The sequence below is a fragment of the Eubalaena glacialis genome, chromosome 19 (genome assembly GCF_028564815.1).
Source record: "Eubalaena glacialis isolate mEubGla1 chromosome 19, mEubGla1.1.hap2.+ XY, whole genome shotgun sequence".
NCBI classification, from domain to species: domain Eukaryota; kingdom Metazoa; phylum Chordata; class Mammalia; order Artiodactyla; family Balaenidae; genus Eubalaena; species Eubalaena glacialis.
Window position 1 is genome coordinate 6,520,488 of NC_083734.1, and position 22,998 is coordinate 6,543,485.

The following is a 22,998-nucleotide window of genomic DNA, read 5'->3' on the forward strand; positions in this document are numbered from 1 at the left end:
GTCTGGGAAAGTCACGAAAACGACCTCTGCAGCCCTCGCAGTGCTTGGTCCAAGTGCCCGGCCCAGACCCGGGGCTCACTACACATCCAGGTGAGGACTGAGTGACCGCGCGGAGCTCGAATGAATCACCCAACCTCCCGGTGCGGGCGACGCACAGTGGCCTCGGCGCCGCGGAGTCGCGGGCGGGGCGGAGCGACCCGGGAGGCCAATCGGAGCCCGCGCCTCCGCCCCGCCCCCGCCCCGCCCCGCCAGGCCCAGAGGCGCGCGCAGCCTCCCGTCTCCCGGAAGTGCGCCGGGAGCCGGCGCCGCGGGCCGAGGTGAGCGCGCGTGGGCTGGTCAGGCCTGGCCGCGGCAGCCCGGTGTCTGGCCTGGCGCCGCCCGCGTCCGCGCCGGACTCGGCCGGAACTCCGGGAGCGGCGGTCGGGCCGGCGGACGCGCGCCCGAGTGCCCGGGAGCGCGCGCGGGGAACGCGGCGAGTGCGGGGGAGGGGCGGCGGGGCTGTGAGTGGACTCTGGGGTCGTGGAGACCCGGTACCCCGGACCGGGCCCTGCGTCCCTGAGCCTGTGGGCCCCTCCGGACTCTCCGGCCACGTCTCTGGACTGGGACCGAAAAGGGGCCCCTCCCTCCTGCCTTCCCCAAAAGGCTTGAAGTGAGCCTCGGGAAGAGGGAACCCGGATGGGCTGATGCCCGGAGTCTCTTTCCCGGCGCTGTCGGCGTCGTGGGCGGAGGGTGGAGAACGCAGTGGGCAGCACTGCCCGGCGCCTGGCAGGCCTGGATCCCCCCTGGCCTCCGGGGCGCTAAATGCCTGTAGCTTCTCCTCCCCTCCAGCCCTTTGTGACAGCTCCCAAATCCGCCCCCCAAATTCAAAGGTTTGCAGCTCTCCTCCCCAGAGCACAGGCTTAGAGCTTCCTGGGTTTGAATTTGGCCGCCGCTGTGAGCCTCAGAGGTTGCCGACCTGTACACTGTAATACCTTGCTGGGTAATTGTGAGGATTAGACACGACTTGAACCGGGCCTAATAAGGAGCTGATGCATAGTGTTAAAGAAAAAGTTCTCAGAGACTCGTTAAAAACGGTAAGGCAGACTATTCAGGGGGGCTACCGTGGGGCTTTGTGGTATCGGAGCGAGAGATTGAATACAACAAGGACAAATGGAAATTTATAGCCAAGGGGTGGGGTGGGCTCAGTGGGTGGAAAATTACTAAGAGGAAACATCTGGGTTAAGGGGGGATTCTAGCTAAGCCAACTTGACCGGTTTTGTTGAAGACAGGCCAGGGCGATAAGGAATTTTGACCAGATACCAAGGGATGTTGAATTTGATCAAATGTCAAGTCTTGCTGACTCTCTAAACTGGAGTCAGCAAGATTCTTGCTAAACTGGACTGAAAGTGCCAAGGACAGAGTCCAAGGGCCAGTCCTAGTCAAAGAGATGACTCAGTCAACTTCAGCTTGACTGAAGTTTGATTAAGGAGACAGTCTTTGTCAATAGTAGGTGCTCTGCAAATGGTTACTTATATATGAATGCATAGTAAGTATCCTTACCTAGATGTTCATTTAAAAATTCATTCTAATTTGTTATAGCTTTAGTAAGTATAGCAACTGTACATTTGGGATATCTTTAATTTTTTTTTTCATAACTAACAGGAGCAGATTCTCATGAAGTCATTGGGATATCAACCTATAAAGCATCTATCAAGTAATTTAATTATAAGCGAGGCATTTCCCCTACCATTATGTGAGAGTATAATTGCTGAAATTAGATTTAAATGTTTTATAAGATCTATAGTTTTCCCTAAAAGTCAGTTTCCCTGTTATCTAAACTGCTATCTTAATTCAGGAACTAAGTAAATGTGAATAATTTCTACTGCTAAGTCTCTTGCTATCTGAAATCTTGCTACTTGTTATTTGAAACTCAGGATCTAAATAGATCTAGATAGTGAAGGATGCGTGTATATTTATTAAAAATTTTAACATATTTATTTAAAGCTGTTCATTTCTCTCTAAGCAGTGCTTTAGCTGTTTCCTACAAATTTTGATATGTTGTGTTTTCATTGTCATTCAATATGAAAATATATTTTAATTTCCTGTGTGGTTTGTTTTCTTTGGTCATAGGTTATTTAATATTGTTATTTAACAATTTCCATATATTGGGATAGTCTAGGTATCTTACTGTTATTGGTTTCTGGTTATTGATTTCTCTGTGGTCAGAGAATCTATACTTTAAGATTCCAGTGTTTTGAAACTTAATTATACACATGGTCTGTTTTGACGAATGCTTCGTATGCACTTGAAATGAATGTGTATTCTGCAGTCGGTTTAAATGTCAATTACATCAACTTGGGTGATAGTGTTGTTCAGATTTTCTGTATCCTTACAATTTTTTTTTGGTCTATTTTTTCTATCAATTACTGAGAGAACAGTGTTAAAATCTCCAACTATGATTGAGGATTTGTCCCTTTAGACCTGATATTAGGTGCATACACATTTAGGTTGCTTTGTGTTCTAGATGATTTGACCCATTTATCATAATGAAATGTCCCTCTTTTTCTCTTTGTCATGAAGTCTCTTGGTCAGATACTAATATAGCCATACCAGCTTTCATGTGCTTGCTGTTTGCATGGAATGTCTTTTTCCCACCATTTTATTTCCAAACTATCTGTGTCTTTATACATAAAATGTCTCTTGTAGACAGCATATCGTTGGGTCTCGCTTTTTTAAATTTGACAATCTCAACCTCATAATTCAAGTGTTTAGCCCGTTTACATTTAATGTAATTATTGATATGGTTGGGTATTAATCTATCATATTGTCTTTTTTCCATTTGATCTTTCTGGTTTTTATTCTTCTCTTGATCCTTTCCTGTATATTATTGACTGTTTTTTAGTGTTCGTCTATTGGCTTTTAGCTATACCTCTTTGTGTAATATTTTTACAGCTAACAGTATGCATCCTTAAATTATCAACATTTAACTTATCAGAGTATACTTTAATATTGTACCACTTTATAATTCACATTTCTTATTTCCTGCCCCTCACTTAACACCTTTACATTTCCCGTCTGTCACTTCACCTGACACTACTTCTTACTTCCAACTTTCTATTTCTGAATTAGCAGTTCATAAATGTAAAAACAACAGATTAATTCCATTTACCCTCTCCTTTGTGCTATTTTTATATCTTTTACTTCTACCTATCTTATGTTCTACTTATATTATTGTCATTTTTGCCTTAACAGTCAGTTGCCTTTTAAGGAAGTTAGGAGAAATAAAAGCATAGTATCTTAAACTTATTCACCATGTATTTACCATTTCTGGAAATCTTCATTCCTTTCTGTACATATGAGTTTCCCTTAAACTGGAAGAATGTCCTTTAGCATTTCTTGTAGTACAAGTCATTGGTGAAAAATTCTCTTAGCTTTTTTATCTGAAAAATGTCTTTATTTTAATTCTTTCTTTGAAAGGTGTTTTTGTTGGATGTGGAATTCTGGGTTGATGGTTCATTTTCTAGAATTTGCATTTGTTTCTTTTTATAATTTCTATTTCTCTATAGAAAGTCACTATCTCTTCTGTCATAAAGACTATATTGTTTTTAAGTGCTCAGGCCATCTGAAGTTGGTTTCTCTTGACTGCTTTCCCTTGATTTTGAGTCACATTTTCCTGTTTCTTTACATGTGTAGTAATTTTGGGTTGCATCCTGGATATTGTGGATGGCACATTGTAGACACTAAGGATTCTGTTATCTTCCTCTGAAGAGTGTTGATTTTTGTTCTAGCAGGCAGTTCAATTACTGACTGATCAACTTGTGTTGGCTTGGTTTTAGGGCAGATCTTTGGAAAGCCCAAGGTGTTTCCCAAATTCCTTTTTTTTTTTTTTTTTTTTGTGGCCGGGCTGTGTGGCTTGTGGAATCTTAGCTCCCCGATCAGGGGTTGAACCTGGGCCCTTGGCAGTGAAAGCATGGAGTCCTAACCACTGGACTGCCAGGGAATTCCCCCAAATTCTTCTAACTAGATCAGAATAGAGCAGTAGACTGGACCTCCTCTGTGGATCTTGTTGAAGCTTGGCTTTAAGTTTTTTAGGGCAGGTTTAGAGTAGGTCTTTCTCTAGAGCATTGTCCTTACTCCTAACATGTGGCCTTTCTGGTATCTCAGGATGCCTTGAGTGTTAATAAGGTCTCTCTCCTCTCAGGGTCAGAAACGCAAATGTCTCTCATCACTGACTGGCCTTTTGTATCCCTCTTTTGCCCTTTTAACCTGGTAGCAACTGCTCTCTGTTGAACCTTGCATAGTTTCACCCTACTGAGTGCAGCCCAGCCCTTGGCCAGAACTCACAGGGGACCCCACACAGACTTCCGCCTCCACCCCATAGCTCCCTCCTCCCCGCTGCCCTGTTCTTCCGATCCCAGCCACCTCAGTAGCTCCAAATGCTGATGTCTGCCTCCTCAGTTTAGTGAGACCTCTGGTCTCTGCTTGAGCTGCAGCCTTCTGCACTGGGATGAGGAAATCATCCCCCGGCAGACAGCCGGGATGATCGTGGCCCTCCTCACAAGCGTTTCTTCTCTCAGGGATTCCATTCTCACCTTTCCTGTTGGCCAGTGCTTGAAAACAGTGGCCTCTTAGGTGTTCTCCAGTTTTGTCATTGTTTACAGTAGGTGGGCTGCCATGACCAGAAGTAGAATTCCTGAATTATTGAGAACATACGTTGCTGTAGCACTCTGGGTGCTGCGTGAATATGAATGAAATATATGGGTCTCTACATAAACAAAAAGTACAGTTAGTGAGGTCCACATGAGAAACATAATATTAGATCGATCCTTTTTACCTTACTCCTTCCTTTTTTGTACCCTTGAAAAAAAATTTGCTTTCTTTTTTTGTTTATTTTTAAATGATGTTGTGATATGGGGTGGATTGTTTGGGTGAAGTGGTGGGGATGAGGACGTTGTCTTACACCTCAAGGAAAAAGCAGCCATCAAGAGCTGGCGTGTTGTACTGATCTCTGATTAAGCCAGACACCCAAGTGATTGAGTGTTGTGGTTCATGTTATGGAGAAATGATGACCTCTAGCTCCTTCATAATATTTAAAGATAGACTCAATAATCTAATATTAGGATTACATGCAAGAACGCTAGCTAGAAATAGTGCATGCTCCTTTTAAAATATCTTAATATTAACTTTGCCATTTAATAGTTCTCTTTTCACTTAGTTGCTGTCTTCTGAATTTTGATACCACTCGCCATAAAAGAGTGATTACTTGCTTCAAGTCTGTAGGAATGTTGTTGAGGTAGTCAGTATTTATTCCAAACCTTCTTTCAGTCCAGGGTTGAAAATTTCAGTGTGACAGGTTTTTCATAAATTCCCGGTTGTCAACATGGCATTCAAAAGAGGTCACTTAGAAATTTCATTGCACCTTTTGGGGAAGAGTTCTCTTCAACCTCATATTTATTTTGGAAGCATTTGATCATTTCAGCCTTAGCCTTCATTCCTAGGGCATCAAGGTCTTTGTTCAGCTTTATTTTTTGGTCTGCAGACACATGGATGCAGACATTGGAGTGTTTTGCAGAAGAGCTGTTTACCTGGAAACCCACAGTAAAAACGCTTAATGTGGTGCGTTTCATTCTTCTACTTGGTCTGGCCTTTTGAAGACCAAGAGAGAACGTTGTAAAAATGGTCAGGGTGATGATGACAGTTTAGATATGGTAGTAGTGGTTTGCTCCGTGGCTTCAAGTTTACCATCTTTCAAAATAGATTAGCGTGTCCATTTATTTCAGAAGATGCACGGTTGCCTCCGAGGCTTCTCAGGCAGGGCGTGTGAATTTGTCCTTTCTGAAAGTGCGTCCCTCTCATCTGCATAGCATCACTGTCACTCCCCCTCCAGTGTCCTTGTGAGAGGCTCTGTGAAGACCTGGTTCTCCCAGGGACAACTCCGTCCCAGAAGCACGTCACCTAAAAGGACTTGCCAAGCCAGACGATGCCCGTGGAGCTGGGGCAGGCTCCAGTCCTGCTGCCGCCACTGGCCAAGGCCAAGGAGTCCGCGTTCTCTGGACCAGATGCCACCCCTCGCGGGGAGCCCTCCAGCTCTGAGACTGCACGCCAGCTTTTCAGGCAGTTTCCTTACCAGGTGATGTCCGGGCCCCACGAAACCCTGAGACAACTTCGGAAGCTCTGTTCCCAGTGGCTGCAGCCAGAGGTTCACACCAAGGAGCAGATCCTAGAGATCCTGACGTTGGAGCAGTTCCTGACCATCCTGCCCGGGGAGATCCAGATGTGGGTGCGGAAACAGTGTCCAGGCAGCGGGGAGGAAGCAGTGACCCTTGTGGAGAGCTTGAGGGGGGACCCCCAGAGGCTGTGGCAGTGGGTGAGCAGAGAGTTTTGTGATCTCTGACTGAAGCACAGGGCTCCTCTGGGGTCTTAGCAGGGGTGTTGTCTGTTTTTCTGGCACCAAATATGTAGGCTTTTCCACACCAACAACCAGTTCGCTGACACTGTCTGTCTTGGCTCAGACCCCAGAGGATAAGGGCTAGTCCCATAAGACTGACCCCATTTCAGACCCCGTCACAAGCTGCAGGGCCACCCGTACTTATGACCCACTGGCTACAAATTTGAAGGTTCCCACAACCCCTTCCTTGGGTTTGATCGTTTGCTAGAGTGACTCATAGATCTCAAGGAAACACTTTACTCATATTTTCCGGTTTGTTATAAAGGATATGATTGAGAAATGGCCAAATGGAGGAGATGGGGGTGGCACGGGGCATCCACGCCCTCATCTGGGCACCCCATCCTCCTGGCACTTGTATATATTCACCAGCTCAGAAGCTCCCTGAACCCCACAGGTTAGGAGTTATTATGGAGGTTTCATTACTTAGGCATGATTGCTTCATCATTGGCCATTAGTGATTGAAAATCTTCAGCCCCTCTCCCTTCCCCAGAGGTTGAGGGGTGGTGCTGGAAGTTCCAACCCTCTGATCACCTGATTAGTTCCTCTGGGGACCGGCCTCCATCCTGAAGCCGTCTAGGGGCCACCGAGAGTCACCTCGTCAGCATCAACTCAGGGGTGGTTGAAAGGGGCTCATTCTGCATAGGAGGACTTGCTCCTGGCCCTCCTGCCCTTCAGGAAATTCCAGGGGTTTTAGGAGCGCTTGCCAGGAACCTGGGACAAAGACCAGTTGCACATTTCTTATTATACTATCTCAGTGTGTCCCCACACCTCACCTGATTCTAAGACTCCCTGAGATTCCCCACACTTTTTAGCCATTAGGGATCGAAGCTAAATCTCCCATCCCATTCCATCTTTAGAATGTTTGAGAAGCTGTTCCAAAGACGCCTGCGTTTTAATTGGTGGAGACTGTCCACTAGAAACACAACATCAGTGGCCTGTCGGAAGGGCTCCCAGGCCATGGCTTCTGGCCTCTCTCAGGATGTTTCCCTCCCTGGTTCCCGCTGGACCAGAAGTAAATGCTGGCTTTTTTCTTTCCCTGCCCCATGTCCCTAAGGACTGCCTTATGATGCGTTCTAGAAGGTTAGCTTTGTATCTTTCAGAAATCCTTACTCTGGATCTTTCAGTAATTAGTACCATGTGGTCTCTAGATCAGCATCCAAGTTCTGGGACAGGAAGTCTTATCACAGAAGGCGGAGCCTGAAAGCTGCCCACTGGGGGAAGCGGAGGCCCACGTTGAAGTGCCTCAGGAGCTGGGGCTTCAGAACTCAGCCTGCCGGTCTGGGGAGCCACTGAGCCACATCGTGAAAGAGGAGGCCGACTCGGAACACGGACTAGGTGAGGGGCAGGTGGTGTGTGTGGTGCCGTCTTGGAGAAATTGCGGGATTGTGGTCAGTAGGCCTAAGACAGAATTGAAATGATGTGCCGCTCAGGTTGGGGTGTCTCTGGGAAGTCCGGAAGCAGGGTAGACATACAGGAATCACTCTGATTTGGGGATTCAAAGTCTGCAATTTAAACCACTTATGACAGGGCCAGGCCTTTTGGATTTGGGTTCTGGGGAGGGAGGTGGGGGGAGACGTGGGTGAGGCTGCTGGGAAGGTAGGGTGAGTCGGAGTGGGTTAGGGAGGTAAGCACAAGTCTGAGATCACAGATGGCGGAACAGGCGTTGGTTCTAACGTGTGGAGGTTTGCACCTGTGCCCTCTGGCTAGCGGGTGACAGGACATCGGGATTCTTCAATCTTCCTGTCTCCGCCTTCAGCCCTGGCTGCCTCCCCACTTCCTGCCCGACCTGAGGAAAGGCTCATCAGAGACCAAGACTTTGGAGCCTCCCTTCTCCACACAGCACCTCAGGTGAGCGGGGTTCCCCTGCTTCTCGTACCCCAGAACCTCGCTCTGAGGGTCTGTCAACAGTCCGTGGATTGAAAAGGGAAGTGTTCTCAGAAGCAGAGGAGAGAGGAAGGCCTAGCAAGGATGACAGCCATACATGTGGAATGAAACCCGAGTTTCAATATTTCTTTGTAGGCAGAATGTTTCCTAATTGTCATCTTTAATAATAGAACCTGGGCCCTCGAAGAAGTTGCTGTGATGAAGCAATCTTGCCTCCTTTTTTTATTATCTTTGGGTTATGCTGAGAAAAGACTGTTATTTCATTTCCTAGTCTAGGCCTCCACGTTGGGGTCGGTTTGTGATCTCGAATGTTGTATCTAACGTGGGACAGGTTATCCTCTCCCCTCACTCACTTATGGAGGTATGACTGACAAACTCTAGAGTGCACTTATTTAAAGTGTACAATTTGATAAGTTCTTGGACATGGCATATACAGATGTGAAGCCATAGCTGCAGTCAAGATAGTAAACATACCTGTCACCCCTGAAGGTTTCCTTTTGTGATCCCTCCCTGCTGCTGCTCTACTCTCCCCCAGTCCTGAGGCAACTACTGATCTGCTTGCTGTCACCATACAGTAGTTTGCATTTTCTGGAATTTTACACAAAATGGAACCATGCCACATGTCTTTGTTCTTCTGCATATAATGTATTTTTCTTGCTTGCTTTTAATAGTTTCTCTCTGATTTAAAAAATTTTGACCATGATGAGCCTTGGAGTCATTTTCTTCATGTTTCTTGTTCTTGGGGTTCACTGAAGTTCTTGGATCTGCTGGATTATAGCTTTCATCAAATTTGGAAAAATTTTGGCCGTTAACGTCAACTGCTTTTTCTGTCTCCCTGCCTTCTCTGCTTCTTTGGGAACTGTGAGAATAGCACACACGTGGGACATGTATAATCTTACCGTGTGTATATACACATTAGATCTCTTCAAGTTGACCCACAGCTGACTGATGCTCTGTTCTTTTTTTAATCTCTGTGTTTTATTTTGTGTAGTTTCTATTTTTCTGTCTTCAAGCTCATTAATCTTTTCTTCTGCAGTGTTTTATCTGCTTTTAATCCCATCCAGTGTATTTTGCATCTCAGATGTTTTTCATCTCTAGAAGTTTGAATTTGGGCTTTATCATATCTTTCATGTCTGTACTTAATGTGTTCAATCTTTCCTCCAACTCCTTGAACATATGGAATATGTTTATCTGTACTAATGTCCTTGTCTGCTAGTTTATCACCTGTGTCAGTTCTGAGTCAGTTTTGATGGATGGTTTGATCTCCTCATTATGAGATGTTTTTTCCTACTTCCTTGTATGCCCAGTAATCTTTGGTTGCATGTCAGGCATGGTGAATTTTACATTGTTGGGGGCTGCATATTTTTGCATTCCTATAAATGTTGAGCTCTGCTCTGGGATGCAGTTAAGTTACTTGGATACAGTTTGTTACATGGCACCAGTGAAGCCTTTAGTCTAGGGCTAATCTTCCCCCTGTACTGAGGTGATACGATACCTTATGCTTCTTGATGTACAACGTTTTCCACTCTGGCTGCTGGAAATATGAAGTGTTTCCAGCACTGTGTGAGCTCTGGGGACTGTGCCTTCTGCTTCTTTGCGGGGGGGGGAGGGGTCTTTCCTTGACTTGCGGGGACCCTCTGCAGATCTCTGGAGCTCTCTCTTTGTGCAGCTCCCCCGGTCTGGTCTTCTGCCCTGCTAAGAACTCTGTAACCCTCTTGGCCTCCCCAGACCCTGAGCTCCTCTCTGCTGCTCCGGATGCCCTCTCCAGGTGGTAAGTTTGGGCAACTGTAGGGCACACAGGGATCTCTGTTCTGCTCTTCCTAAAGTATATCGTCTGCAAATCATTGTTTCATATATCTTGTCCCCGTTTTTGGTTGTTTCAGCAGGGAGGTAAATCCATTCCCTGTTACTCCATCTTGGCTGTAAACAGAAGTCTCAAGAACAGGTTTCTCTTGATTATGTGGTGAACAACTCTGAAAAGCTGCATTTGATAAAAGTCAACTTTTTCTGAAGAACCTAGGGGCAGGACAGGAATAAAGACACAGACGTAGAGAATGGACTTGAGGACACGGGAAGGGGGAAGGGTAAGCTGGGCTGAAGTGAGAGAGTGGCATGGACATATATACACTACCAAATGTAAAATAGATAGCTAGTGGGAAGCAGCTGCATAGCACAGGGAGATCAACTCAGTGCTTTGTGACCACCTAGAGGGGTGGGATAGGGAGGGTGGGAGGGAGATGCAAGAGGGAGGAGATATGGGGATATACGTATACGTATAGCTGATTCACTTTGTTATACAGCAGAAACTAATACACCACTGTAAAGCAATTATACTCCAATAAAGATGTTAAAAAAAAAAATCAACTTTTTCAGGCACCTGTAGACCTTATTCAGAGCATTGTTTCAAACCTTGGGGGAACTCTTCTTGGGACTTTCCTCGTGGGGTACTTGAGAGTGAAGGTGAGGACAGGGAAGCCGCTGTAGATGTGTCTGAGCCTCAGCTTTCCAGGCTCAAAAGATTTAGAAACCAGAGTCCGAGCTTTGCAGTTTACCCTGGGCAGAGGGTGGGGAGGGGGAAGGGAAGGGATACAGCTTTTTAGTGACTCAAGGGTGCCCATCTTCCTGCTTTTAAGTACGCAGAAACCAAACTGTTAGGCAGGAGGCTGCTTGGTGAAAAAGATTTGGGTATTCTGCCAAATATTTCAAGTCGACTTGGAGGATTATTATTGCTTCTATAGTAAATACAGATTATCCCTATGAAAGGCATATACAATTTATTAACATATTTCAACTAGTAGTTAAACATTAGCTCTACATTACATGAGGACATTAACCATGACTTGCTCTGGGTAGCTTGAAGTCAAGGTATTCCAAACGCTCACCAGCAGCACCATCTAAATATAAATGTATGTATATAAATATATATAAATTACCTATATATAGCCGATAACTGATTGACAGCCACTCACCCCAAACAAACAAAACTCATCCCTACCCGATCCCAGTATCCCTCCCCCAAACTAACAACAACTATTTGCATCAGAAGGACCTCGATGTTTAATGGAGTCTTTTGTAACTAACTGAAGGGAATGTTTAAATACAGTACAAGGAATCATGTCCTCTAATCTCTTCCCTAAATTAGGAACCTCGAGAACAATGGCAGGGTATGAGGTCCACAGTGGTAGATGCCGTGACTGAGTGAGAGACAGTCGCACAGACTTGGGGGTGCACTGGCACCCGTTCCTGTGTCTTCAAACCTTGGGGAGGGAACACAGTACGGATGCCTGTGTGCCAGTCAGTTGTGGCAGTGTCCCACAAACCCACAAGATGGTGCTGTTTCCTCATGAAATTGAGATTATTTCCCCATCAAATCTCATACTTCCATCCTTCCAGAATAGGAATTTGGATTTTTTTCTCCTCTTATAAAAATGACAGAAAATGAAGATGGCTGCAGTTGTTGTCTTGTCTCTTAAGTAAGAGGCTTCATATGCATCCCTAGCTCCTGGGCAGTTCCTTGAGTAAGTTTGTGGCTTTAATCTGGAGGCACGCCTTCCAGAGACTCCTGAAGCCTCTTTTCTGGGCTTTGAAAGGGCTGATGGTGGCCCTTGGGGGTTTTGGTGGCTGTATTCTTTTCTGCCTTGTACTGTGCTGGGTGGCTACTCTTTTGGTGCCCGTGGACGAGGCCTGTATCCAGTGAGCCAGGCCTCCAGGCAGATGTTACCACGCTTGGCAGCCCGTCCTTTTCTCTGCCAGCGCCGACGTGAGGGTCTGTGTGTTTTGACCAGGAGGACTGAGGACTCCTGTATTCAGCAGTGTTTGCTCAAGCTGGTTATTTCCAGTAGGCTGTTAAGGTAGCTTCCTTCACAGAAGATTAACAAAGTAAGCTGCTAAAAATTCCTACTTTAAAATTTTTAAAATTAAAATCCATATTTAAAATGTGGTTATAGTTAATAGTTAAACATATAGAGGTCACTTTTCCACTTTTCACCTTTTCACTTTTTTCACCCTAAGAAATTTAATTCCTCCTTTTCTTTTTTTTAAGCTTAGTATCTGCTAGTTAAAGAATTTTTGGTGTCTCCACTCTCTTTCACCCATTTCCAGTCCCCTTAATGTACTGGGGGCAGAGTTAATGTAGAATGGGGAGTGGCCTCCCCGGGTAGTGGGTTGGGTGTGATGGAGGGTGACTTGTCTTCTCATCCTTCCTCTCCTCACTTCTGCTGCCTGTGGCCTGGCTGGCCGTTCATGACAATAATAGATGGTTCTCAACTTCGGGGTTCCCGAGAGCATGCAGGATCCCTGAATTCTCCCTGTGAACCCCTGGGAGACTGATATCCCATAGGCTGCGTGTGGTAGTGATAGTGAGAATACAGACCGCCTACCAAGCACTTGTTTGCTAAGGGCTTTGTTTCACCCAGACAACTTATATTGAGTGCCTGCTCTAGCCTGGGCTCGGTCTTGGGAACTGAGAAAGAACAGTGGAGGATCCTTTTCTCAGGGTGCAAATGTGCTACAGAGGCAACTGTTCATTAAATACGTTTGTGTGTGTGTGTGTGTGTGTGTGTGTGTGTATACATATATATAAATATTTAATAAACTGTGATGAATGCTATGAATGAAAAGTAGTGGGTGCTTTGAAAATAGATCACACTTGGTTATTTCTGTTAAACCTCCAGACAGTTTTTTGAGTCTAGTACTATCATTAGGTGAGGACTGAGGCCCCGAAAGGTTTAGTAACTTCCTCAAGGTCACGCAGCTGGAAATGGCAGACCTGGGACTTGAATCCCAGTGCGTCTGACTCCAGAGACTGTGCTGTTCATCACTCTGCTGTACAAACTGAGTGTCTAACACTCAGCCTCCTGGTGGGGAGACTGCCATTTGATTCCCAGAAGTTGACCCCAGCTCCATGGCCTTCCCAGCGTTGAGTCTCCAGGCTCAGTTCCATAGCATGAGAAGGGCATGTTTTGGGCGTAATCAAGGGACAGCTTGCTCTAGGGAACCCCTCCATTTCCCACTCACTGGAGGAAAACTGATCTGCTGTTAGACCTAAACTCAGAACCGTCGGGAGATTCGAAGTGTGTGTGGCTGCAGCATTTCTGCTCCGAGGCCACAGTCTGTCTCACGGTGAGACTCACAACTCGCCTGATGCCATTCTTTACCCTTCCCACCCCTTCACTGATTTGCACTTGCTTTTCCAACAAATACGTTTTAAGATTCCTTTCCTTTCCCTCTTGAACTTCCAGACTTTAATGAAATATGGGGACTGTCGGTCTCCCGCTGCTCAAAGAGCTCTCTGATAAGCGCTGAGAGTGAAGCAAAAGGAGCGCGGAGAAAGGGCTCCTGCCTTCTCGTCTCCACTCGCAAAAACAGGCAACTTAAAAGAAAATACGGAACTTAAAACCTAAATGTTTTCCAACCACGGCAAGAAACACGGAGGCAGGGCCTGTCGATTTCCCCTTGAAGCACCTCCTGTGCTTTCTCAGACCATCTGATGGCCAGGATCCTAAGGCCCATTCCTTTCTTCTCAGCCTCCCACAGGCAGGGGAGGAGGGTTCGGAAACCTTGCCTGGACTCACGCATTGTGTTTTTCTCTAGGAGCAGTGGAGGCACCTGGATTCCACTCAAAAGGAGCAGTACTGGGACCTCATGCTGGAGACTTACGGGAAAATGGTCTCAGGAGGTGCGGGCGTGGGTCAGCCTGATGGAGGGAGACATCGTCCGTGTACTTTAGAGACAGCCGCACTGCTTGATGTTCTCTGGGTGAAGGAAATCCTTAGAGACGTGGCTGGGAACTGGGGAGTTGGAGGTGGTTGAGTTATAGTGACAGCTCCCTGTATTGAACGTGCTCTGTGCGCCTGGCACGGTTGGGGCTCCTCGTGTACAGTAACTCCTCTCATCTGTGAAACGGGTGATGGAATTCCCATTTTAAGGTGATGAACGTGAGCGTCAGATCAAGTCATTTGCTCACTGTTACATAGCTCGTAGGTGCTGAGTTACGACGGGGCTCAGCGGTGGCCGACCATGCATGCTCTTTTCTACTAACCACAGTCCCAGCCAACCATGCGTGGGGTCCCAGTCACGACCCTCGCACCAGCCTGCCAGGTGGTCTGACTCCTCCTGCCCAGAATCTCCTTTTTGTGGCCTTCACCATATATCCTGGGTTTCTCATGAGTACTGGTGTCTTAGATGCTCCGCACATCCTCAGTGGTCTCCAGAGCTTCCCTAGTTCCCTTTGCACTCAGGGCCCTCCTTTGAGCAACACGGCTTGGTCCCCAGTGCTCCCCATTCATCCAGGCCCACAGATTATCTCTCTCTGTACCAGGCATTTCCAATCCCAAGCATGACCTGACTGATCCAGCTGGGTTTGGGGCAGAACTGACAGGACCACACCTGCACATCAGCGAGAAGATCCCAAGACCCACCTGCATAGGTGAGTGATCCTCCACTGGTCCAGAGCCATTTCTGACCTCCAGTCATTATATTGGAGGTGGTGGGGCAATATCAGGACTTGGTTTCTATTACATTGGTTCTAACCAGCCGTGATCTGGTCAGTCCAGATTGAGTACCGAGGTGGGTCTCGTCTCTGGCTATTGGGCTGTTGACACATATATTTAATCATGGAAGAAAGACCCCGCATCCGATCTGTTGCCTCACTCTTGCCTGTTGTGACAGCTTTCTTTCTTAGAGAGAATTAAGGTTAGTACAGTTGAGACCAAAACAGATATGGGTTGAATTCTATTATTAAAAAAAGATTATCAAAAGGCCACTATTACCCTTCCTAACAAGAAGGTTCAAGGTAACTAGACTTTTCTTACTCTGGTTATGGTGAATGGTAACTGACCCACCCTGTACAAAATAAACAAGACAAACAAACAGAAAAATACGGTCTAGCTAATCTCCATGCATCTAAGTTTCATTAAACAGCAGCAACAACAAATACTTCATATAAATCACATTATTTTAAGACTGGTATGAAGAAATATGAACTTGTTCTGCTGTAAAACAGCAATCACCCTTTGCCTTCTACATTCTTTTAAAAACATGGCAGTTATGTAACATCAACTGTCAAACATTCCTGCACACACACACACTCTCTCTCTCTCTCTCAAATCTACAAAAGATCCCAGAACCATGGAGGAATAAAAGGACCAAGGATGGGAACTGTATGACAGGCCATTCTTTCTCCCCAGTAGGATCTGATTGTTTCCTTTGCTAATATATCAATACCACAGAGAGAGCAAGCATCACATGAGACATACGGTTTTAATTTTAAGCAATATATTTATCATACTACTACTTCACAAGGATTCCTTTGGAGCAGTATTTTTAAAACTGCATTTTGTGACCAGTTAGCAGGTTGTGAAAATATTTTATAGGGTTGCAACCAGCATTTTAAAAAATGAAATGATAATACTGAATAGAAAATATCAGAATGCAAATAGGAAATACCAGATGTCGGGGTAGGTAGTGTTTCAGGATATTTTTATTCTATATATGTGCGTCTGTACTACATTTTGATATAAAAGTATTTCTTATCGTGGGTAGCAGACAAAAAAAAAAAAGTTTGAAAATGCTGCTTTAGAGGTTGTTGCAGTAGGATATTTGTTTTAATAGACTTTATTTTTTAGAGCAGTTTCAGGTTCACAGCAAAATTGAGAGGAAGGTACAGGGATTGCCCCTGTACTCCTGTGCGGTAGGAGTTTATTTGTGATACCCAGCTCACCCTATCTCCATATGGCAACATTCTCTTTTTTTTCTTTCCCGTCATCTCACCTGCTGACATGGTCCCATTAGATCTTACCTTGAACCAGACTGTGGAGAGTGTATAAAGCCGGCCTGCCTTGATAAGGGAAAGAGACGCCATTGTAGGTTCTTGAGAGAGGATTTGTGGGGAGAGAGGCTGAGGAAGCAGCCGCGTGCAGGACAGCCCGGGAGGGTCCCCTTGGAGGAGGGGAGCCCTGTGGGCAGCCGACGCAGGAGTCCAGGTGTGCAGGGACGAGACAGTGATACCAAGATGGGAAAGGACTAGTCCGGTCTCAGAGGTACAAGAGTGAGCAGTCTGCCAGATCTGGACTCAGAGCAGGGGGCGGATGTCCCAGGAGAGGGTGGATACGCTATTTTGTTTGACCATATGGAAGAACAACTCACAGGTAAAGAAGGTCAGCAGGTGAGTAAGCCTCAAAAAGCCTTACACTCATACCTCTAATCAAATTCCCAAAGGATTAAAATTATATATATATATATATATATATACATATATATATATATATATATATGTATATATATATATGTATATATGTATATATACAGTTGACCCTTGTATAGCAAAGGTTTGAACTGTGCAGGAACACTTATGCTCAGATTTTTTTCAATAAATTCGTACACGATCCGCATTTGGTTGAATCCACGGATGCAGAAGCTGGATACTGAGGGCTGACTATGAAGTTACACTCGGAATTTGACTGCACCGGGGTGGGTGCCCCAAACCCCTCGTTGTTCAAGGGTCAACTATATTTGGAAAAATGATTCTTAAGTAGTTATCAGGAAAAACACTGCAAGAACAGTAAAAAGGTTTGAAAGAAGAATGTTTCATCAGTGTTGGGTCTGTAAATATTAAGAGTATGTCATTTTAAAAAGGTAAACTTATTAGCACAGTGGGATACTGATATAACAATAGATGCACAGGCCAATGGAACAGAAGACAGAGCCTGGGAACAGAGGCTGGTCTGTAAAGGACTTTAATATGTGATGAAGGAAGAAGCAGAACAAATCCATGGGATGAGCAAAATAAGGAGAAAAGACTCTGGGAAGAGGAATCAGCTTAAATTTTATGTATGTCATATACCAAAATAAGTTGGAAACAGATGAAAAAGACATAAAATATGAAGATAAAATAATAATAGAGAAGAAAACAGGTAAATGTTTGACTCACGTCAAGCTGGAGAAGCTTTTTATAAGTATAAAAGCAACGGAAAAAAATCATTAAGTAAAAGATTAATAGACTTGACTGTATTTAAAAAGAAAGAGACTACAACTCCTATACATAAAAATAACCCCAAACAAAATTAAAGTAATAACTAAATGGCGAAAAACTCTTTTCACGAACATGACAGATAAATGACTATTTTTCTTAATATATAAGGAGTTAATGCAAGCTGATAAGAAAAAAAGTGACTTTCCCAGTAGAAAAAAAGTGGACAGCAGTCTTGGAGTATGAATAGTAACTCATAAGTGTGAAAAAACTGCTCCTTTAATAACTAAAGAATTAAAATGTATACCAAGGAGAAGCCATTTTTCACCAGCCTAAATGGCAGACACTTGAGACACAGTCAGTGCTTAGGTACTGGACACTCGCCTCCTCTCTGCCCAGCCAGCCTCTCAGACCCGAGGGTGGCAGAGTCGTTGCGGAAATCGGTTTGCCAGTAGGTGTCAACAGCCTTCATACCATTCATGCCCACTGACACAGTAATTCTACTTTGAGGAACCTCCTCTAAGATACTGATCAGAAATGTGGGCAGAATTTATGAAGAAAAAGGCTTATCACATCATTATTTATAGTAGCAAAATATAACAAACAACTTAGATTCCCACAGTAGGAGAACTCTTAAATACATTATGTTTCCTCTTATGTGTTTATTATGACGTCTCCACAGTGGGCCATTATTCAGCTCTTTAAAATGATATTTATAAAGGCGTCTTTAAAGAAAAGAGAAAGTACCTTTGCCATCTGAGAGGAACATGTTCTAAGGCTCTGAATTAACAAGTTCAGGTCTGGTTCTCTGGCAGATTCCGGGTCTCTAGCTGATAATTTGAAAGACACTGATATAGGAAAGAGAAAGGCAAGCAGCTTCTTTAGATCTACAGGAATAAAGTAATTTATAAAAGTTGAAGATAAATTCTACCACCAAAATAAAAATCTTTACTACATGCATCATTAAGTAGTAATAACCAAAAACCCAAGTTGTGATGAGAAAAACAAAATTTAACTGTTATGTGACATAATGAAGCACAAGTGAATGCTGGATTCAAGCGCAGACCGAGGGGTTCACTTTTACACAGCAGTCTCACTGTGCATCACAATCACAGTAAAATGACACATGGTTGCATTTCATGATTTTGGGGTGACTTGTGAAAGGGAGAATCCATGTGGAATTGATAAGTACCACCATCTACAATTTAAAGGCTACAAAGCCAGATACAGAACTGTTTATACAGTATGATATCGGTTGTGTCAGAAAAAACCACATACATACATACGTACATACATACACACATACATATGTATAAATTAGATAAAGACTGGAAGGGTGAAAATGACTCTGCTACCCAAAGCAATCTACAGATTCAATGCAATCCCTATCAAACTACCACTGGCATTTTTCACAGAACTAGAACAAAAAATTTCACAATTTGTATGGAAACACAAAAGACCCCGAATAGCCAAAGCAATCTTGAGAACGAAAAATGGAGCTGGAGGAATCAGGCTCCCTGACTTCAGACTATATTACAAAGCTACAGTAATCAAGACAGTTTGGTACTGGCACAAAAACAGAAATATAGATCAATGGAACAGGATAGAAAGCCCAGAGATAAGCCCACGCACATATGGTCACCTTATCTTTGATAAAGGAGGCAAGCATATACAGTGGAGAAAAGACAGCCTCTTCAATAAGTGGTGCTGGGAAAATTGGACAGGTACATGTAAAAGTATGAAATTAGAACACTCCCTGACACCATACACAAAAATAAACTCAAAATGGATTAAAGACCTAAGTGTAAGGCCAGACACTATCAAACTCTTAGAGGAAAACATAGGCAGGACACTCTATGACATAAATCACAGCAAGATCCTTTTTGACCCAGGTCCTAGAGAAATGGAAATAAAAACACAAATAAACAAATGGGACCTAATGAAACTTAAAAGCTTTTGCACAGCAAAGGAAACCATAAACAAGACCAAAAGACAACCCTCAGAATGGGAGAAAATATTTGCAAATGAAGCAACTGACAAAGGATTAATCTCCAAGATTTACAAGCAGCTCATGCAGCTCAATAACAAAAAAACAAACAACCCAATCCAAAAATGGGCAGAAGACCTAAATAGACATTTCTCCAAAGAAGATATACAGATTGCCAACAGACACATGAAAGAATGCTCAACATCATTAATCATTAGAGAAATGCAAATCAAAACTACAATGAGGTATCATCTCACACCGGTCAGAATGGCCATCATCAAAAAATCTAGAAACAATAAATGCTGGAGAGGGTGTGGAGAAAAGGGAACACTCTTGCACTGTTGGTGGGAATGTAACTTGATACAGCCACTATGGAGAACAGTATGGAGGTTCCTTAAAAAACTAAAAATAGAACTACCATATGACCCAGCAATCCCACTACTGGGCATATACCCTGAGAAAACCATAATTCAGAAAGAGTCATGTACCAAAATATTCATTGCAGCTCTGTTTACAATAGCCAGGACATGGAAGCAACCTAGGTGTCCATCATCGGATGAATGGATAAAGAAGATGTGGCACATATATACAATGGAATATTACTCAGCCATAAAAAGAAATGAAATGGAGGTGTTTGTAATGAGGTGGATGGAGTTAGAGTCTGTCATACAGAGTGAAGTAAGTCAGAAAGAGAAAAAGAAATACAGTATGCTAACACATATATATGGAATCTAAGGGAAAAAAAAAAAAGGTCATGAAGAACCTAGTGGCAAGATGGGAATAAAGACAGAGACCTACTAGAGAAAGGACTTGAGGATATGGGGAGGGGGAGGGGTGAGATGTGACAGAGTGAGAGAGTGTCATGGACATATATACACTACCAAATGTAAAATAGATAGCTAGTGGGAAGCAGCCGCATAGCACAGGGAGATCAGCTCGGTGCTTTGTGACCACCTAGAGGGGTGGGATAGGGAGGGTGGGAGGGAGGGAGATGCAAGAGGGAAGAGATATGGGAACATATGTATATGTATAACTGATTCACTTTGTTATAAAGCAGAAGCTAACACACCATTGTAAAGCAATTATACTTCAATAAAGATGTTTAAAAAAAAAAAAAAAAAAAAGACTGGAAGGAAATGTATACTCATAGTTGTTGCCTCTGGGTGGTATAATTGAGGTTGATTTGGTTTTCTTTTGTATGCTTTTCAAATTGTTTTTAGTGATCATATTTATCTTTTATATATAATTAGATAAAAACCAATACTTTTTTAGAGTAGTACTCTCATATACTAGACTTGTTTTTCCTGGGCTTAAGAAACTTGCTGCTTCTTTGCGGGGGTGGCCACTGCGGCCTCTGGGAGCCGTCCTCTGCTGTCACTTGTTCTCCTTGGCTCCAGCGCTGAGTCACAGCCTGGACACACGTGAAGTGAGTGCCAGGTGCTCAGGCTGGACAGAGTTTTTCTTCACTCACCGATGCCCTCTTGGTAAAAAGAATTAATGTTTTGTGATGACCCTCTCTCTGACACACGCGTTGCAAAGCAGGGCAGAGCACTGATTGAGCTGCTCCACATCTTCTTTCTCCTTTCAGGGGACAGACAGGAGAATGACAAAGAGAACTTAAACTTGGAGAACTACAGGGACCAGGACCCTCAAGCCTCAGGAGAGCCTCCTCAGACTTCCCTGAGTGGCCTCTTCAGCAAGGATGAGCCGAGATGCTTTGGAGAAGGAGAGAATCTCCCCGAGGCCCAGGAGAACCTTCATGGTGAGGGGACAGGGGCACAGCTCTCTCGCCGAGAGAGGAGTTCCGGGACACAGCTGGGTCAGCATCCGCCGCCTCTTCCCGGAGAGCCGTCCGCGCCGTGGCTGGAGGGGAAGAGAGAGGCCTCCCCGCGACGGCAGCCGAGAGCCCCCATGGCCCAGAGACTCCCTACCTGCAGGGAGTGTGGGAAAACCTTCTACCGGAATTCCCAGCTGGATTTTCACCAAAGAACTCACAGTGGAGAGACGTACTTTCAGTGCCCCACCTGCAAAAAAGCCTTTCTGCGGAGTTCAAACTTCGTGAAGCATCAGCGAATCCACACGGGCGAGAAGCCCTGCAAGTGTGATACGTGTGGGAAGGGCTTTAGCGACTTCTCGGGGCTGCGCCACCACGAGAAAATCCACACGGGGGAGAAGCCCTACAAGTGCCCCATCTGTGAGAAGAGTTTTATTCAGAGATCCAACTTTAATAGGCATCAGAGGGTTCACACGGGAGAGAAACCCTATAAGTGCTCCCGCTGTGGGAAAAGTTTCAGCTGGAGCTCAAGCCTTGCCAAACATCAAAGATCCCATTTGGGAAAGAAGCCCTTTCAATAGCCAAGCTCTCTGAGCCCATGTCTGTCTCCCCGTCCATTTAAAAATACTTGGCGGGCTTCCCTGGTGGTGCAGTGGTTAACAATCCGCCTGCCAATGCAGGGGACACGGGTTCGAGCCCTGGTCCGGGAAGATCCCACATGCCGCGGAGCAACTAAGCCCTTGTGCCACAACTACTGAGCCTGCATTCTAGAGCCCGCGTGCCACAACTACTGAAGCCCGTGCGCCTAGAGCCCGTGCTCCACAACAAGAGAAGCCACCGCAATGAGAAGCCCACGCACCGCAACGCAGAGTAGCCCCCGCTCGCCGCAACTAGAGAAAGCCCACGTGTAGCAACAAAGACCCAACGCAGCCAAAAATAAATAAATTTATTTTAAAAAAACAAACAAACTTGGCTCCATCCGGAGAAATTGCATCTCTTAGAAAATATCCCTGTTCTCTCATTTTTTCATGGATTGGAGAGGAGAGACTGGGACATGGTTTTAGACGCGGAGGATATCTCGGCCTCTGGATCGGATTTCACGCAGGTTGACTTTCTTCTGCATCAGGAGAAAGAAAAGTCTTCACCTTTTCAGCTCATCTCTTCTCTTGGACCCCTTGGGGAAAATGTGTCATTTGGAGGTCCCGTTTTAGGAGTGGTCTCTGGGAAGGGTTTAACTGGATTAGCTGCAGCTGCTGCTGGGAAGAACCTCAGATCCGCCCTTTAGAACTGTGGTCCTAGAGCAGGTCTTCTGTTCCAGAGGGGGGAGCGTAGAGGCCAGTGAGCTCAAGTGTGGTCTTTGTCATAAAGGTGCAAAGCTAACTCCAAGCGTCCCTTGTTTTCAATAAACTTGGTGGTCACTCCCTGTCTTGTCTGTGTCTGCAGCGTCCACTGTGTTCTGACTGGAACTCACAGACCCCAAGTGGTGGTCGAGCTCCTAGATCAGCTCGTACAAACCCACCAAGTTTACCAGCCAGCAGAACAGTGATGGGAACTTGCTAGCCTGGTGCCCCGGTGAGAGCTTGGCCAGTGCAGGGCACTCTGGTGTCCTCTTTCCATGCCCACCTCCCACTTGCTCTGGGGCCTCAAGTTGCCCCTCTTTCTCCTGGCGTCCCCCTTAGGCCATCCATCATTTTTGCCAAAGTGTCCTGGCCTGTAAAATTACCTTATCTCATTTTGTCTGTATGTGTTAGGAAGAAATCAATAGTATTGATCCAATTTATAGTGTATCTAGAGGTTTATTGACACATATATCTAACCTGACCACTTGTCTCCCAGAGTGTCCTGCTCTCGTACCGTGAGACCACTTTCCTTCCATCTTGGTCCTCCTCTGCCTGCTCTCACTGTACTGTTCCCGGTGAGGATCAGGAAGCATGATGCTGATGAGGAGGACAGAGCTA

The 22,998-nt window shown here is 45.0% G+C and overlaps 1 protein-coding gene across 6 annotated transcripts; it reads left to right on the plus strand.

Moving 5' to 3' along the window:
• The first annotated feature begins 289 nt into the window (after positions 1-289).
• On the plus strand, positions 290-22,456 carry ZNF18 (zinc finger protein 18). 6 transcript variants are annotated; one of them, XM_061176358.1, is made up of 7 exons: positions 290-317; positions 5,760-6,346; positions 7,576-7,762; positions 8,184-8,275; positions 13,904-13,988; positions 14,631-14,738; positions 20,855-22,456. In XM_061176358.1, exons 2-7 carry the CDS (start codon positions 5,960-5,962, stop codon positions 21,619-21,621), a joined length of 1,626 nt encoding a protein of 541 aa, XP_061032341.1. In that variant the 5' UTR covers positions 290-317; positions 5,760-5,959; the 3' UTR covers positions 21,622-22,456. The 6 variants fall into 6 exon arrangements, with proteins under 6 accessions (XP_061032341.1, XP_061032340.1, XP_061032345.1 ...); XM_061176357.1 differs by having other exon boundaries at positions 300-1,073; XM_061176362.1 differs by having other exon boundaries at positions 300-1,073; positions 5,760-6,259.
• The last annotated feature ends 542 nt before the right edge of the window (positions 22,457-22,998 follow it).